General features: G+C 51.6%; 1 protein-coding gene across 2 annotated transcripts in view; it reads right to left on the reverse strand.

The window, feature by feature from the left end:
* ARRB1 (arrestin beta 1) overlaps positions 1–7,069 on the reverse strand; it is a 76,434-nt gene extending 69,365 nt beyond the window's left edge. Inside the window, exon 1 of one of the 2 annotated variants that reach the window (XM_086678329.1) lies at positions 6,426–7,069. Coding sequence is in view for 1 of the 2 variants with exons in the window: in XM_086678332.1 (XP_086534458.1) it covers positions 6,426–6,445 (20 nt within the window). In the remaining variant the exon portion in view is untranslated. The remainder of the gene's footprint in view (positions 1–6,425) is intronic. The other variant, XM_086678332.1, reaches the window with a different exon arrangement.
* Between the last annotated feature and the right edge of the window lie 7,790 nt (positions 7,070–14,859).

Below are 14,859 nucleotides of genomic sequence, written 5' to 3' on the forward strand. Positions count from 1 at the left end.
ATATGACTTCCAAGGGATATCAAGATCCAGAGAGGGTGAACGTAGTGCCCAAGATCACACAGCAATGATTAAGCATTAGAGCATATCTCTGGGACCCTCCTGAGATGGTACATCCCAGCTGTCCTCTCCCCACTCCTGCCCCCACCCCGTGCCTGCCCACTAATGGTACTGGAAGGGGGGGGGGGGTAAAGGTGCAAAACAACCAGGAGGACCCGCTGTGGGGCCAGAGGCCCATGGCCACTATGGGAGAGATCTTCAGTCTCATCCAGGTCTATATCCGTTCAGTTTCTGGACCTCTGCGTACGCTCCAGAGAGAGGCTGCACCCTGTCCCGCGACTGAACGCTCAGACCCGAGTGAGAAGCATGTCTCCTGCTGGCCTGACATCAGCCATAGCACCCCACCTTGCTCCACGCTCTTTAGACCAACAGACAGATCCCTCTCCAGGTACGAGGGGGTCCCTTGGAATCAGCTGCCAGGGCCAGCCCAGCCCTAGGCAGAGACTCAGTTGCTGTCGTGACTTCAGTCACACAGAATACCAGGACCTGTCTGGTCCAGTCCCTGGAGCCTGGCCTCATCTGGCACCAGGTCTCCTGGAAAGGAACAAGCAGTTCCTCTAAAGTGGGCTAAAGATGGGGCCAGTCCCAGAAAGGAGGAGACGTCTCCAGAGAGATGACCCTGCCAGGGCCCCTTGGGGAGGGAGGGAGGGGGCTGGGACAACAGACTCCTTTGTTCCCCTCTCAAAAGCAGCCACCCTGTCCTGCCCCACCCCCCTACTGTTGTACACCCCCCTACTAGGACTCAAGCCATTCCTGGGGCAGGATGAATCCTGCACACAGGAAAGAGAGAGGGTGCCTGAAACCATCAGAGATAATATCTATTCTAATCCCAGGGCTCACACTGGAGACCCGCCCCATCCTCCGTGGGAGACAGGGCTTCCTCCTGCAGAAGACTGTCTGATGGGGGAGAAACCGGCTTCACTCCCAGGAACCCCATTCTGATAGGGATGGTACATCCCCTTCCCTAAGGACTTCACAATCGGATGGAGGAAACTGTTCGTCCCCCACCCCCCCCACCTAGTCTAATGTGGGAAACATGGCTTTCATCCTTAGAATTCTCTAATGGAAAAGACCTAATATTAGCCCTTAGGATGCCCCTGGGCTGAGAGTAGAGGCAAGAAGGGAGGAAGGAGTTCAGTCCAGTCAACAAATCCTTGCCAGGCATCTCCAATGAATCAGATCCAGGGGTGGAAAATGGGCCAGCAAACAGAAAATAGAAATAGCCCCAAACCACAAGGAGCTCACCAACTGGGAATAAAAACACCTGGGGTATGAATAAATGTGTGAGAGAGTGCCACGAAACTCACCCACCCTAGCACCCAAGGCCTACTCACCAGGGCTGCCAAGACCCTTAGCGGCCACACCCCCATACACTACTGCACCTGCACCCATGGTCTGCACTTTCTGTCTAGATCGCCTGGCCTTCCCCGTGCCCCAGGACCTGCTCAGAGTGCACTTCCTCCGGGAAGGCTTCCCCAAGACCCCCAGCCCGAATCAGATGCCAGGAGCCAGCACGGACAGCTTCCCCTGTGACCAGCTCACATTTCTGCAATGTCCCTCCCACTCCCAGCTGAGCCTGAGCCCCCAGGTTCCCACACCTCTGGTTCCCACCACCCGGGGCCCAGGGCTTTCCTCCAAGAGGCCCACCCCAGCTCCAAGCATGAGGAATAGCAGAGTCCTCCCCTCTGCTCTGCCCCTGTGCCCCTGTGGCCCAGCTTTGCCCTCACCCCATCCAAAGCCCTGTCCCCAAGTCACCAGCCACTGCCTTCTAGCCAACTCCCAAGGTCCGTCCCCTCTCCCCCCTCAGACATCAGTGCTCTCAAGGCCCCAGCTATCCCTAATTCTCCTCTCTTCACACACCATACGTCTTCCCTGCACCACTTCTAAACCCAAGACTTTCAAATCCCCAGCTCCCTCCTCCATCCCTACCCCAGGAGCCTGACCCATCCATGCAGAAGGTGTCTTCCTCAACTTCCAGTCTGGCTCCCTGCCAAGCTGCCCCCTCCCTGCAGGCCTCAGAGTGATAGATGGCCCAGCAAGGTCACTGCGAAAGCAGCAGAAGATGGCTTGGCCAAGGCCAGGGGGCCACTTGGGTTGTGTTGACTCCCCCCCAGCCCCCCACCCCCTCACCCTTGCCGTTTTTCCACTGTCACAGCCCCCAGGGGTAATAAGCCCCCTGAACCAATGGCAATGGAAAGCTTCAGTCTCGGGCAAGGATGCCCAAACTTGGACGGAGGAGAGCTGTGGAGAAGCCCAGAAGCCAGCCTAGAATCAGGGCCCAGAGATGGTAAGTCAGGCTCAACCCTCCCACTCCCAGCAGCCCCAGAAGCATCCCTGGCCAAAGCCACAGGACTTCCCCATCTTCCAGCCAAGATAGGTCACACAGAGCTTAACCGCCAAGAGAGATGACAGCCAAGGTTCAGAGAGCTGGTGATTACGTGTCCCCATCACACCCACCCTCCTCCCCTTCCAGCGAAGAAAACTTCATAAACATCTGTAGGAAAGAGAATTCCATTCCATCGCATTGTGGCTCAGGAAGTCCCACCTGTTGCCCAACTCTGATTGATCCTGTTGCCAGTTGAGTTAGGAGAAACAGCAAGAACCAGAAGGGATGCATGACTTGAGAATGGAGATGCCGGGGAGGCGGGGAGGCCAACCGCGGGCCAGACAAGCCCTCTCCCCCTGCGTGAAAGCACGGTGCAGCAGAGGGCTCTGTGAACAGACAGGGCTGGGTTCAGAAGCTTGTCGGCTGCATGGCAAGGGACAGATTACTTAATCCATCCTAGTCTCTTTCCTCATCTGTGAAAGGGAATAACAGTCCCTACAGCAGCAGGAACCCTGGGAGATCCAAATGAGACCGTGCATGTAGGTCTCCTGACATATCAGACACCCAAGCAGTCAGGCTAATGGACACCACCTCCTTATTCATATTTCTCAGCTGCTTCCTCTCCACAACCTTAGCTCAGATCCCTCCCTCTCCCAGGCTCCTCCTCAGCCTCCTCACGGGTTTCCCTGTTTCTGCCATCCACCCCCTGCCACATCCCTCTGGAAGGGAAATCTGCTCCCATCCCTCCCCTCACAACCCCCTCTGAATCACCACGCGCTTCAGGAGAAAATCCTCTCTCCTTAGCTTGACATTCAAGGCTGTGGCTGACTAGTCAGTGTTTATCTCTAAGGCTCACCCATCATCGCCAGCCCAACCCGCAGGCTGTACACGTTGCTTCATGCCTCCCAGGCTTCGCACATTCTGCCCTCAGCCAGGAATGACATCCCCAGTGCCACCACCTGGGCCTCCTCGGCCTTCCAGGTGAAGTTCAGTAGCTCCAAAGCCACCTGGTTCCTGGGAAAGCTTCCCTCACCATGCCCCCTGCTGGGACTGGCGTGGGAACTCCTCCTTAGGCCTGCCACAGCACATGTCACCCTGCATTATAATCACCTGCTCTGCTCTACGTCCCTTGGGGACAGAGTGGGGCCATTTCTGTCTGAAGCCCCAGCCCCTGACACTCAGTCAACATTTGCTGAATGGATGTACGATTGCTCCCAGAGCACCTTGTTGGAGCAGTCATCATACATCTGCCTTGTAACTAATCCCATCCAGGCAGATGAGAGTCTCCTTGACCCTGGGAGTTCCTAGGGGGCAGTGACAGTTTCTGACTAATTTTGTCACTTTCATATGGGGAGTGAGCCCAGATACAGAGACGGATGCCATGACTCCTGATCTAGATAGAGTCCTGGGTATTTGCAGTTTCTTCTTCTAGGTCAGAGACAAAGTAAAAGCCCATGGCCTATGGAACAAGGCAAGGCACAGCCCATTACTGAGTTTGCCCTTCTCTTCCAAATGACTCAAGAAACATGTCTGAAAGTGGGAGGGAGGCTTCCTGGGGCTACTGGGGAGAGGGGGAGAGGGCGGAGGGGATGGAGGGAGCAGGGCCACCATTCACTGAGTGGAGTTTAGCCAAGCCTGGACTCCAGGCTTCAGGCAGCACCTCTTCCCCTGCCCAGCAAATTCCATAAACTCAAAAGAGCCTTGACATTTTTTTGAGTATTGACAGCTCCAATTTACAGATAGGAAAACTAAGGTCCAGACGGGTGAAGACAATTGCCTGAGGTCCCCCCAATGAGTTAGAGGCAAGCAGAGGGAGTCATGGAAAAGGTCCTGACCCCAAAGATAAGGTCTCCAACAGGTACCTGGCTGCTCCTGGTGTCCCCATCCCGCTGACAACCTACGCCAGCAGGGGAGCAATGACACTCCTCCTCTAATCACAGAGAGGCAAACCAGGGCCCAAGAGGGGCTGAGTCACCCTGATGGTGAAGCAGCATACAAGGAATAAAGGAGAAGACCCAGGGCTGCTAACCCTCACGGGGAGAAAAGTCTAACCTCAATGGTGAGGAAGATCTTGGCTTTGGGGGACGTGGACACAGAAGACACAGGCACACATCCTCCTGCCGAGGACAGAGACTTGGGCCACTGCGCCGGCCAGCCAGCTGCAATGAGGACTAGTCATCAAGGTGAATGCAGACACCTCTCTATCTCCTGCAGCCTCCCCCACCAGCCTGGGCCTCCACACATACAGCAGGGCACCCCACTCTGGCCTTTACCCCATGAAGGGCTTGGCAAGGCCCAAGGGCAGGCCACAGAGAAATGGCCCAAGTAGACTCCAGCCTCTGCCCTGCTTCCGGTGCCTCTTGGCCTTAAGCAAGTCAGGTAACCTCTAACACTCTGGTTCCTCTTCTGGAAAACAGGAAGAAGAAAATTAACCTCTTTGAAGAGCCGTCAGGAGGATGGCTAGGAAGCAGTTTCTAAATTACTTCCAAGCCTCAGTTTCTTCTTCTGAAACATGGAAATAATCCCTGGAGGATCTTTCTCATGCCGTCGAGAAAGAGGGCCAGATGACAGTCAGTGTGAAATTGCTTGGTCGCGGTAACAAAACGTGATGACCACTGGGGTCATTTCTTCCTAGTCTATTTGCTCCTTTGGGGTAGGAATAGGTCGTGCACATCTTTGATCCCCGCTCTATGCCTAGTACACGGCAGACACTCAATAAATGATTACTGAAGGCAAGGAGACCGGGAGGATGGAGAGAGGGAAGAGAAGAGGGAGAAGTGGGGTACAAGGATAGAAGGTAAAGAAAGAAAAAGATGAAAAAGGGGGGTGTAAGAGGGGTAAGGGGGGGAGATGAGGGAGAAGCTTCTGCTAGCACTTAAGGGAGTGGACAGAGTGAAGGGATATAGATGGGGTGACAAACCTGGGTGCCTGATCAGGGCTGGTCTTGGTCTAGAGGGGCTGTCTCCAGGGGCTGCCCTACCCCAGCCTCCTCCCCCTTTTGGTCCCAGTTTTCCATTTCAGAGGCAAAGCCTCCCCCTTTCTGAGCCAGGGCAAGCTCCTACAAAGATAGGAACCCCTCTTCCCACCCCAGCCTGAAAGAGATCCTGGCCAGCCACCCCAGGCCTCCAGAGGTCAGAGGGAAAGGAAACAGAGCGGACAGGATGCATTTTTCCCAGGCTCCGGGGGGCCTGCCACCCTGTGGGATGTGTGTGTGCCACTTCTTGCCACGTGGGGACTGGAGTGTGTGTGTCAGCAGCCCCAGGGCCTGCTGGCTTGTGACCCGGGGGTACCAGTCTGGGGAGGCATTAGCCTGACGTCTCTGTGGGGGTCGGTGCTGGGGTGGTCTTGCAAACACTGTCTTGGGGAGACATGTGCCAGCACAAGTGTCCGTGTCCGTGAGGGTGCGCCTCAGTGAGAGTGTTCATTACAGTGAGTGCAAGGGACAGTGTATGCGTGTATCAGTGTAGGCCAACATGCGTGTGCTAGGATGAAGGCGTAGAATTGATATGTGTTGGAGCATGACCTGTATGTGCCAACCTGACTGTCAGTAAGAATGTGTTCACAAGTGGGTACCAGTGAGCGTGACAGTGTGTCACTGTACGCGATCGGTGTGTGGTAGTGAATGTCAGTGTGTGTGCCTGCGTGAGTGTGCCCGCGGATGAGTGTGTCCGTGTGTCCATGTGAGCGCGTGTGCCATTGTGTGCCAACCTGCCCCCTTGTGTCTCTGCGTCTGCTGGCCACTGCTGGGTGTCGGCAGCGAGTGAGTGTGTGTGAGTGTGTGTCCGTGGCGAGAAGCCGCGAGCCAGATAGGGCGGCCCCGGGTCCTCGCCTCTCGGTACCCCCGCCCACGGCCCCACGGCCCCACGGCCCCACGGCCCCACCGCCCCGCCAGCGACCGCACAGGAGACCTCGGGCACGGGAGAGCTGCTTGCCGCGGGGCCAGGCGTCAGCGCTCCCCGGGGTGACCCACAGGAACCCCCGCCCATCCCCTCGCCCAGGTCGCCCCCCACGCGCACCGGGCCGGGCCGCCGCCCGCACTCACCGCGTCCCTTTGTCGCCCATGGTCCGCCGCGGCTGCAGGAGGTCCGAGGCGACAGCGCCCAGGCTGGAAAATCCCCGGCCGGCAGGAGGAGCGCGGGCCAGCCGGCTCCCGGCTCCCTGCTCCGCCTCCTCCGCTCTCCCGGCCGCCGCCGCCCCCGCCCCGGGCCCGCCCGCCGCGCCGCACAGCGCCCGGGCCGCGGCCAGGGGCGTGGAACAGTGCGGGAGGGTGCGTGTGCCTGCGCGTGTGTCTGCGTGTGCCTGCGTCGCGCGCCAGGGCAGGGCGGCTGGCGCGTCAGGGCCCCGAGGTCGGCATTGGGGGTCCGCACGGCCGTGCGCCCAGCTGTGTGTGTGTGTGTGTGTGTGTGTGTGTGTGTGTGTGTGTGTGTGTGGTGTACGTGAGGGCGCACGCTGGGGTGTCTATACGTGCGCGTGTAGACACGCTAGTGTGCCGGTGCGTGTGCACGACCGTGTGCGCCGGCCGATTAGGGAGTGTGTTTGTGTGATGGAACGGTGTGCACGTCTTTGTGCAGTTGTGTCTATGTGCAGGAGCGCTCCCCCGTGCACGCCGGGGGGCAGCCTTTGTGTGTGTGGGAAGGTGGAAGCCCAAGGTCGGCCCACCCCAAGGCCGAGCTCCCTCCCTGCGGCGCCCTGGTAGGGTGGGGGTGGGGGCCTGTCAGAGACCCCGGGTGCCTGGAACGACCTTAGCGCTATGCTCCACCCTCCCCCACCCCAACTCCCCGCCCTTCTGGAGAGATAACACCCAACAACCCAACAGGGACCGGAAGAAGGGGCCCAGGGGGCAGGAGGAGGCAGCAGTCAACGCTGGGGAACTGATGAGGGTGGGAGGGGACCGGAGGCCAGCAGGGGTGGTGGCAGTGGCTGCCCAGGAAGAGGAAGAAGTGAGCACAGGAGATAAGAGAGAAGCCTAGAGCTGGCCTGCTGTGGACTGGGAGTCTGACCTTGCTGGGTTAGCACAATGGAAAGGCCCCTACCAAGCTTCATGGCCTGTTTATGGGTGACATTGGACATGAGCCCTCTTCAAAAGGGCTCCAAAGGCGGAGAGTGAGATACCAGCTTGTACAATTGTTCACAGGTGTTTGCTGGCCTCCCCTGAGTGCCGGACGCTCGGTAGGCGCCCAGTAGATGTTAGCTTATCCCTCTGCAGACTTCTTGGTGTCCTGGAAAACCCTGGCTGGGATTCTGCTTTGTCAGAGGCCTCTTCCTGCTCTATGCTCAGTGGGAGAGTGTGAAGTCTTTCCCACCCCGCTCAGTGCTGGGATTTGGCTAATTGGACCAGACAGAGTCCTAATATTGGCATACTATTGGGAGGAAAGGAAGCTATCATTTACTCTTCTGTGATTGTGGGTCTGTAAACATCTCCAGTAATTATGCTCAGAAGTAGTTACCTATGCTGGTCATATATAGGTGGGTAAAGATATCCCAGTATAATTACTGTAATTATATCCAGATAGAGGGGTGGTTGAGAAGGGGTGTGCTGATGGGTAGACAGGGTGGTCCAGGGTCTGGGCAATGTTAGGAATTAAAAGAGTGTGGATTAAGGCCCAAGACTTTCCTCTTGGCCTTGTCCACTGGGCCTCAGCCTCACTCCCACAGGGGAAGGAGAGGAAGCCACCTGCTGTTTCTCCTGAGGCCAGGGATCTTGAGAGGGGCAACTGAGAGTCCTGTGTGATGACAGGAGGCTCATTGTGTGAGCTGGAGAGGACCCTAACTGGGATGGAGAGACCAGATCCTGCCTCTCTCTGCATCAGTTTCCCCACCTAGAAAACACAGGGGCAACCCAACTGTATAATCTTCAATGGCGCTCCTTGTGGTGATGACCAAAGCACCTGGATTTTAAAATTCAGACAAATTCTTCGTTTGATTCCATAAATAATTTGTGTTTAGTTTACTACAAAGCATAATGTTGTAAATCACTTCCAAGTAAAACAAACAGTCCAGGAAGATGCGTCAGACGGTACCAGGTAACCCCGGCCCCAACACAGCTCTTCTCAGCCCATTTTGTAAAGCACGGTCCCAATGTTCTGGGTACAGTGAACAGACTGGTAGACCGTGCGGTCAATACGCAGGATTTCAAGTGCATCCCCACTAGCCCAGAAACTTCATGAGGGAGGTAATGGTGTGCCTGGCACTACTTGGTACTCACAATTCTAGGAGATAAATTCTTTTCCCTGTTTTATAAATAAGCAAACTGATGCTTGGAGAAGCTAAGAAGGTTGCCCCAATCCATAGCCTCCTGCGGACCTTGGCCTCTGACCTCCCCTTCTCCAGCACCCGCCCCCCCCAAGGGAGGCTAGTATGTAGCAGAGCTAGAAGTTGACCTTCAATTGACTCTTCATTCAATAATTCTGTGTCAAATGTGCCATGCATGGCTCTAGGAACTCACAAATCAGTGATCAGTAGGACAAACAGAGCTGTCATTCAAGTGAGGGGTCTAGGATGGGGGAAGAGGAGTGAAGGGGTGTATATAGAGAGAGTATATATACTCTATACTATATACTAGGAATACTATATCCCTAGTATAATTAAAATGAACAAAACCATAAAAGTGGTCTATAAATATAAACGATCAGATTTCAGGCAGTAATAAGTATCATGAAGGAAATGAAACAGGGTGATGGGGGCAAGGGTACTTAGAAATGGGCTCTTGACCTCTGGGTGAAACCTGCAGGTAAGGACCCAGTGATGGGCGGTCCTTAGCTGGGCCTTTCTGAAGCCCAGGAACAAGGTGAGGGTGCCTGGGTTTTGGTGAACAGGGACGCAGTGGGGCAGATCATACAGGGCTTGTGGTTGGGCTGAGGAATTTGGGGAGCCAGTGGAGGACTTAGGAGGGGAGAAACGGTAACTGCTCACATCTTTAAAGGTCACTCTGGCTGTTGGCTGGAGATGTCTCGATCCAGACAAGCAGAGGCAGGGCACCGCCTTACCAAAGTAGACAAGAGAGAGCCGATGGTGTTTTGGACTATGGTGGTGGCAGCAGAAAGGAGAAGAAAGGGGTTCATACATATTTGGAGGCAGAGCACCTGCTGAGGGACCGACTGTGGATGGTGGAAGACCCAGGATTACTCGGAGGTTTGGGACAGGTCTGTTTCTTCCACCCTTTATGCAGGCCACCTCCCTGCACCTTCCTTCAAGGGCACTGATGGTCGAGAGTCCTGGAGGCTCCCTCCTTCCTATCTCAATCCATTGAGATCCAGACTGGCCTTTCTAACAGGCAAATAGATTCTACTGCTGAGGCTCATAGGAGACGGTCATCTCCAACTATGACCCAGCTTGGGCCAGTCACATGCCTGAGGTTTACCAATCACAGTAAGAATTCCTTAGCAAGGGGCGCCTGGGTGGCTCAGTTGGTTTAGAGTCTGACTTCAGCTCAGGTCATGATCTCACAATGTGAGTTCAAGCCCTGCGTTGGGCTCTGTGCTGACAGCTCAGAGCCTGGAGCCTGCTTTGGATTCTGTGTCTCCCTCTCTCTCTGCACCTTTGAGACACTGCTCATGCTGTGTCTCAAAAATAAATAAAAACATTTAAAAAAAAAGAATTCCTTAGCAAAAGAGAAAGAGAAACGAAGTATTACTCCTGCTTTATAGATGGAAAAAAAAAAAAAAAAAAAGAAGGCTCTAAGAGGGAAAGTGCTTAAGCCAAGGACATAGCAAATAAAAAGTAGAGTTGCAGCTCAAACCTAAAGCTTCTGCTTAGCTGGTCAGGTAGTTGAAGGTCAGATTGAAGAGGGAGTGAGCAGGTGGGTGGGCAGAAGTTTTTAGCTCCCTGTTCAACAAAGGACGTGAGGCTGACTGACACGTGCCTTTGAGATGTTAAAGATTAATAATCTAAGGAGCTTCCCTACTTCTGCCCCAACCAGAAATCTAGGTATCATCTTTGACTTCCCCTTTGCCTCCCTTGGTCCGTATCAGGCCAGTCCCAGACATGTACCTCCTAGTGTCTCCCAGTAGAGCTGAAGAGGTAGGCAGGAGCCAGACCATGCTGGGGCTGGATGGTCATGTTAAGGAATTTGGTCTTAATCCAAAGATCAATGAAGAAGCTTTGAAAGATTTTAAGCAGAGTGGTGACATGCTCAGACATGCATTTTCAGAAGATGGCTCTGGCTGCTGTGTAAAGAATGGGCTGGACATGAGCCAGAGGGGATGCAGAAGGGAGGGACCTTGTCGGCAGTTTAGAGGAAGGATGATAACCGCATTCCAGGGAGAGGACATTCGACAGCTGCAAAACCAGGCAGGAAGGAAAGGGCACAACTCTGAAAGAATTCAGATGGATCTGTGGCCAAAGCACAGAGACAGGTTGAAAGGGGTTGAAAAGGACGATGGGGGCTGTATCTTGAGGAAGCAGGCTCATAGCTGGGTCAGCTCCCCAATATGGCAGGATCTAAAGAGATCTAGGGGCACTTGGGTGGCTCAGTCGGTTAAGTGTCTGACTTCGGCTCAGGTCATGATCTCACAGTTCGTGAGTTTGAGTCCCGTGTCGGGCTCTGTGCTGACAGCTCAGAGCCTGGAGCCTGCTTCGGATTCTGTGTCTCCCTCTCTCTCTCTGTTCCTCCCCTACTTGCACTCTGCTTCCCTTTATCTCTCAAAAATAAATAAAAATTTTTTAAAAAATTTAAAGAGTTCTTCAGTTTGTCTAGCAAGATTTCCTTATGGTGGGATTGTTGGTATTAAACTATCACTAAGTGGACAATTCAAGGTTCTCATTTGTAATCAACAAAACCAATTCTGGCTGACTTAAACGTACAGAGAACTTATTGGCAGGATATTCAGACGCTGTTACTGCCGAGGGAGGATCGCCAACTATTGCCAGCATCAAACCTAGCCCCAGAAGTTAGATATGGCCACTGCCACCTCTGTCACCAGAAAGGATTCTTCACTGGCCCTACATCTCAGAGTCAAAGGCCTCCATGCATCAAAATCCCCCATGATTGGCTGAGCCTAGTCATGTGATCCTTTTGCAGCTTTTGCTGCAAGGTTACTGAGAAACCATGTTGTTGGCATTTGTGATTCCCATACTGAGAGGCAGGGTTTAACTTACTCCAACACTTATAGGGTAAAAGATTTGAGGGAGTTTAGAGGCTGAGTAGCCAAAAATTACAAGTACCCACTCTACTGTGAAATGCAGCTGAATGAGTTACAGTAACAGCTCAGAACCAGAAGATGACAGGAAGGGACAGATACCCTTGCTAACAGAGAAGCCTTTGCCAGGTTGTGGTAGTATCGTTCGCTTTCTAAACAAGAGAGGGGCACCTGGATGGCTCAGTCAGTTAAGCAAGCGTCCAACCTGGGCTCATGTCATGATCTCGTGGTTCCTGAGTTCGAGTCTCACGTCCAGGCTCTGTGCTGACAGCTCAGAGCCTGGAGCCTGCTTCAGATCCTCTTCTTCCTCTCTCTCTGCCCCTTTCCTGTTAGCACTCTGTCTCTCCCTCAAAAATAAATAAACATTAAAAAAAAAAAGAGAGTCAGTTGGGTGTCCAACTTCAGCTCAGGTCATGATCTCATGGTCCATGGGTTCGAGCCTCACATGGGGCTCTGTGCTGACAACTCAGAGCCTGCTTCGGATTCTGTATTTACCTCTCTCTCTGTCCCTCCCCGCCCATGCTCTGTAACTTTCTCAAAAATAAACATTACAAATTTCAAAAAAAGAAAGAGAGACAGCAGATATGATTGCAGTAGTGGTAAAGTATCTTATAGTTGACTAACCCCCGGGAGATAGCAATATAAACTTTGAACAAAATATAAAAACAAGAATTTGGGGGCTCCTGGGTGGTTCAGTCGGTTAAGCGTCTGATTCTTGATTTTGTCTCAGGTCATGATCCCAGGGTCATGGGATTGAGCCTTGCATCGGGCTCTGTGCTGAGCGTGGAGCCTGCTTGGGATTCTCTCTCTCCCTCTGACCCCCTGCCCTTGCATGTGTGCTCTCTTTCATAAATAAATAAGTAAATAGGTAAATAGGTAAATAAATAAATAATAAAATAAAATGTAAAAAACAAAAGAATTCGAAGGTACTGGAGTGCAAACAAAAACTGTCCAAAACTGGAGGAGATTTTGCTCTTGAAAGATGGGAACCACACTGTGGGAAATCTGCTTTTATATGTTCTTCCCCTGAGGGCACTTCCCAGTCTGGGCAGTGTAGGGAACCTGGAGTCAAGCAGAAACCTGGAGGGACCTGAAAGCTGTTTGAGGTATCAGAGGAAGGAATTTGGGACTGCTAGAATGGCTGGAAATTGAAGGGGGAAATCCTGGAAAGGAGGGAACTAAGAGGGGCCAAGACCCCAAATCTTCATATAGATTGTTCTCAAGTCCTCTCTGACACGTGGACAAAATCATGTAGTTTCAGCCCCAGAAAAAGAAGTGACAGGTCATCGAAGCAAATATACGCAGGCCAATAAGTAAATGAAAAGATGATTCACATCTTATGACATGAGGGAAATGCAAATTAAAACAGCAATGAGGGGTGCCTGGCTGGCTCAGTCAGTAGAGCATGTGACTCTTGATCTCAGGGTCATGAGTTTGAAGAGTCCCACTTTGGGCATAGAGCTCACTTAAAACAAAATCAAACAGCGATGAGGTACTGCTATGCACCCATTAGGATCGATGAAATTTGAAATACAGACATCAAACGCTGGTGAGGATGTGGAGAAACAGGAACTCTCATTCATTGCTGGTAGGAATACAACTTTGGAAGACAAGCTTCTTTGGAAGACAGTTTCTTACAAAACTAAACATACCCTTACCATATGATCCAGAAATCATGCTTTTTGGGATTTACCCAAATAAGCTGAAAACGTATGTCTACACAAGAACTCGCATAGGGGCGCCTGGGTGGCGCAGTCGCTTAAGCGTCCGACTTCAGCCAGGTCACGATCTCGCGGTCCGTGAGTTCGAGCCCCGCGTCAGGCTCTGGGCTGATGGCTCAGAGCCTGGAGCCTGTTTCCGATTCTGTGTCTCCCTCTCTCTCTGCCCCTCCCCCGTTCATGCTCTGTCTCTCTCTGTCCCAAAAATAAATAAATGTTGAAAAAAAAAAAAAAGAACTCGCATAGATGTTTGTAGCAGCTTTATTCATAATTGCCCAAAGTTGGAAACAGCCAAAATGTCTTTCAGTAGATGAATGGATAAATAAACTGGAATACATCCAGCCAATGAAATATTATTCATAAGTGCTAAAGATAAATGAGTTATCAAGCCATGAAAATGCAGGGAGAAACCTTAAATGCATATTGCTAGGTGAAAGAAGCCAATCTGAAAAAGCTACATACCATATGATTCCAACTATAGAACCTTCAGGAAAAGGTAAAATTATGGAGACAGTAAAAAGAGCAGTGGTTGATGATTTTTAGGGCAGTGAAAATACTCTATGATACTATAATGGTGGATACATGTTATTATATATTTGTCCCAACTCTTCAAATGTAAGACATCCTAATGTAAATAATGGGCTTTGGGTGATTATAATGTATGAATATATGTTCATCAAATGTAACAAATGTACTCCTCTGATAAGGAATGTTGATAGTGGGGAAGGATATGCATGCGTGGGCGGTGGGGGGCAGATGTGGAAAATCTCTGTACCCACTTTGTGGTTTTGCTGTGAACCTAAAATCGCTCTAAAAAATCTTAAAGAATAATAATTTTTAAAAATTTTTATTTATTTTTGAAAGCGTGACAGAGCAAGTGGGAGGAGGGGCAGAGAGAGAGAGAGGGAGACACAGAATCTGAAGCAGGCTCCAGGTTCTGAGCTGTCAGCACAGAGCCCGAGAGCCCGACACGGGGCTCTAACTCAAGAGCTGTGAAATCATGACCTGACCCGAAGTTGGACGCTTAACCAACTGACCCACCCAGGCGTCCCAAGAATAAGAATTTTTTAAAGGAAGTGAAAATGAGGCAGAAAAAACATTTGAATAAATAATGACTGGGAATTTCACAAAATTGGTGAAAAAAATCAACCTCTAGATCCAACGAGCTCAGCAAAACCCACGTAAGATAAATACAAAGGAATCATATCTAAGTACATCATAATCAAATTTCAGAAAACCAAAAATAAAGAGAAAATCTTGAACGTGGCCAGAGGAGAAAAGACACCTTACAAACACAATTATATAGGGAAAACCAATTCAAATGAAGATTGACATCTCATCAGAAACAAGAGAAGCCAGAAGACAATGGAATAACATTTTTAAAGTGCTGGGGGGGGGGCTGTCAACCCCAAATTTCATTTCAAAAAATGAAAGCAGAATAAAGATATTTTCAGATACATGATGGCAGAGCGCATTCATCACCAGCAGAGTTGCATTACAAGAAATGCTAAAGAAAGTTCTTTGAGCTGACGGAAAATGACACCAGATGGAAAAGGTAGATCCTTTGAAAGGAATGAAGAACACCAGAAATGGTAAATATATGGGCAAAATAGAAGGCATT

Source organism: Puma concolor, chromosome D1 (genome assembly GCF_028749965.1).
Source record: "Puma concolor isolate L17-30 chromosome D1, mPumCon1.1.hap2, whole genome shotgun sequence".
In the NCBI taxonomy this organism is placed as follows: Eukaryota; Metazoa; Chordata; class Mammalia; order Carnivora; family Felidae; genus Puma; species Puma concolor.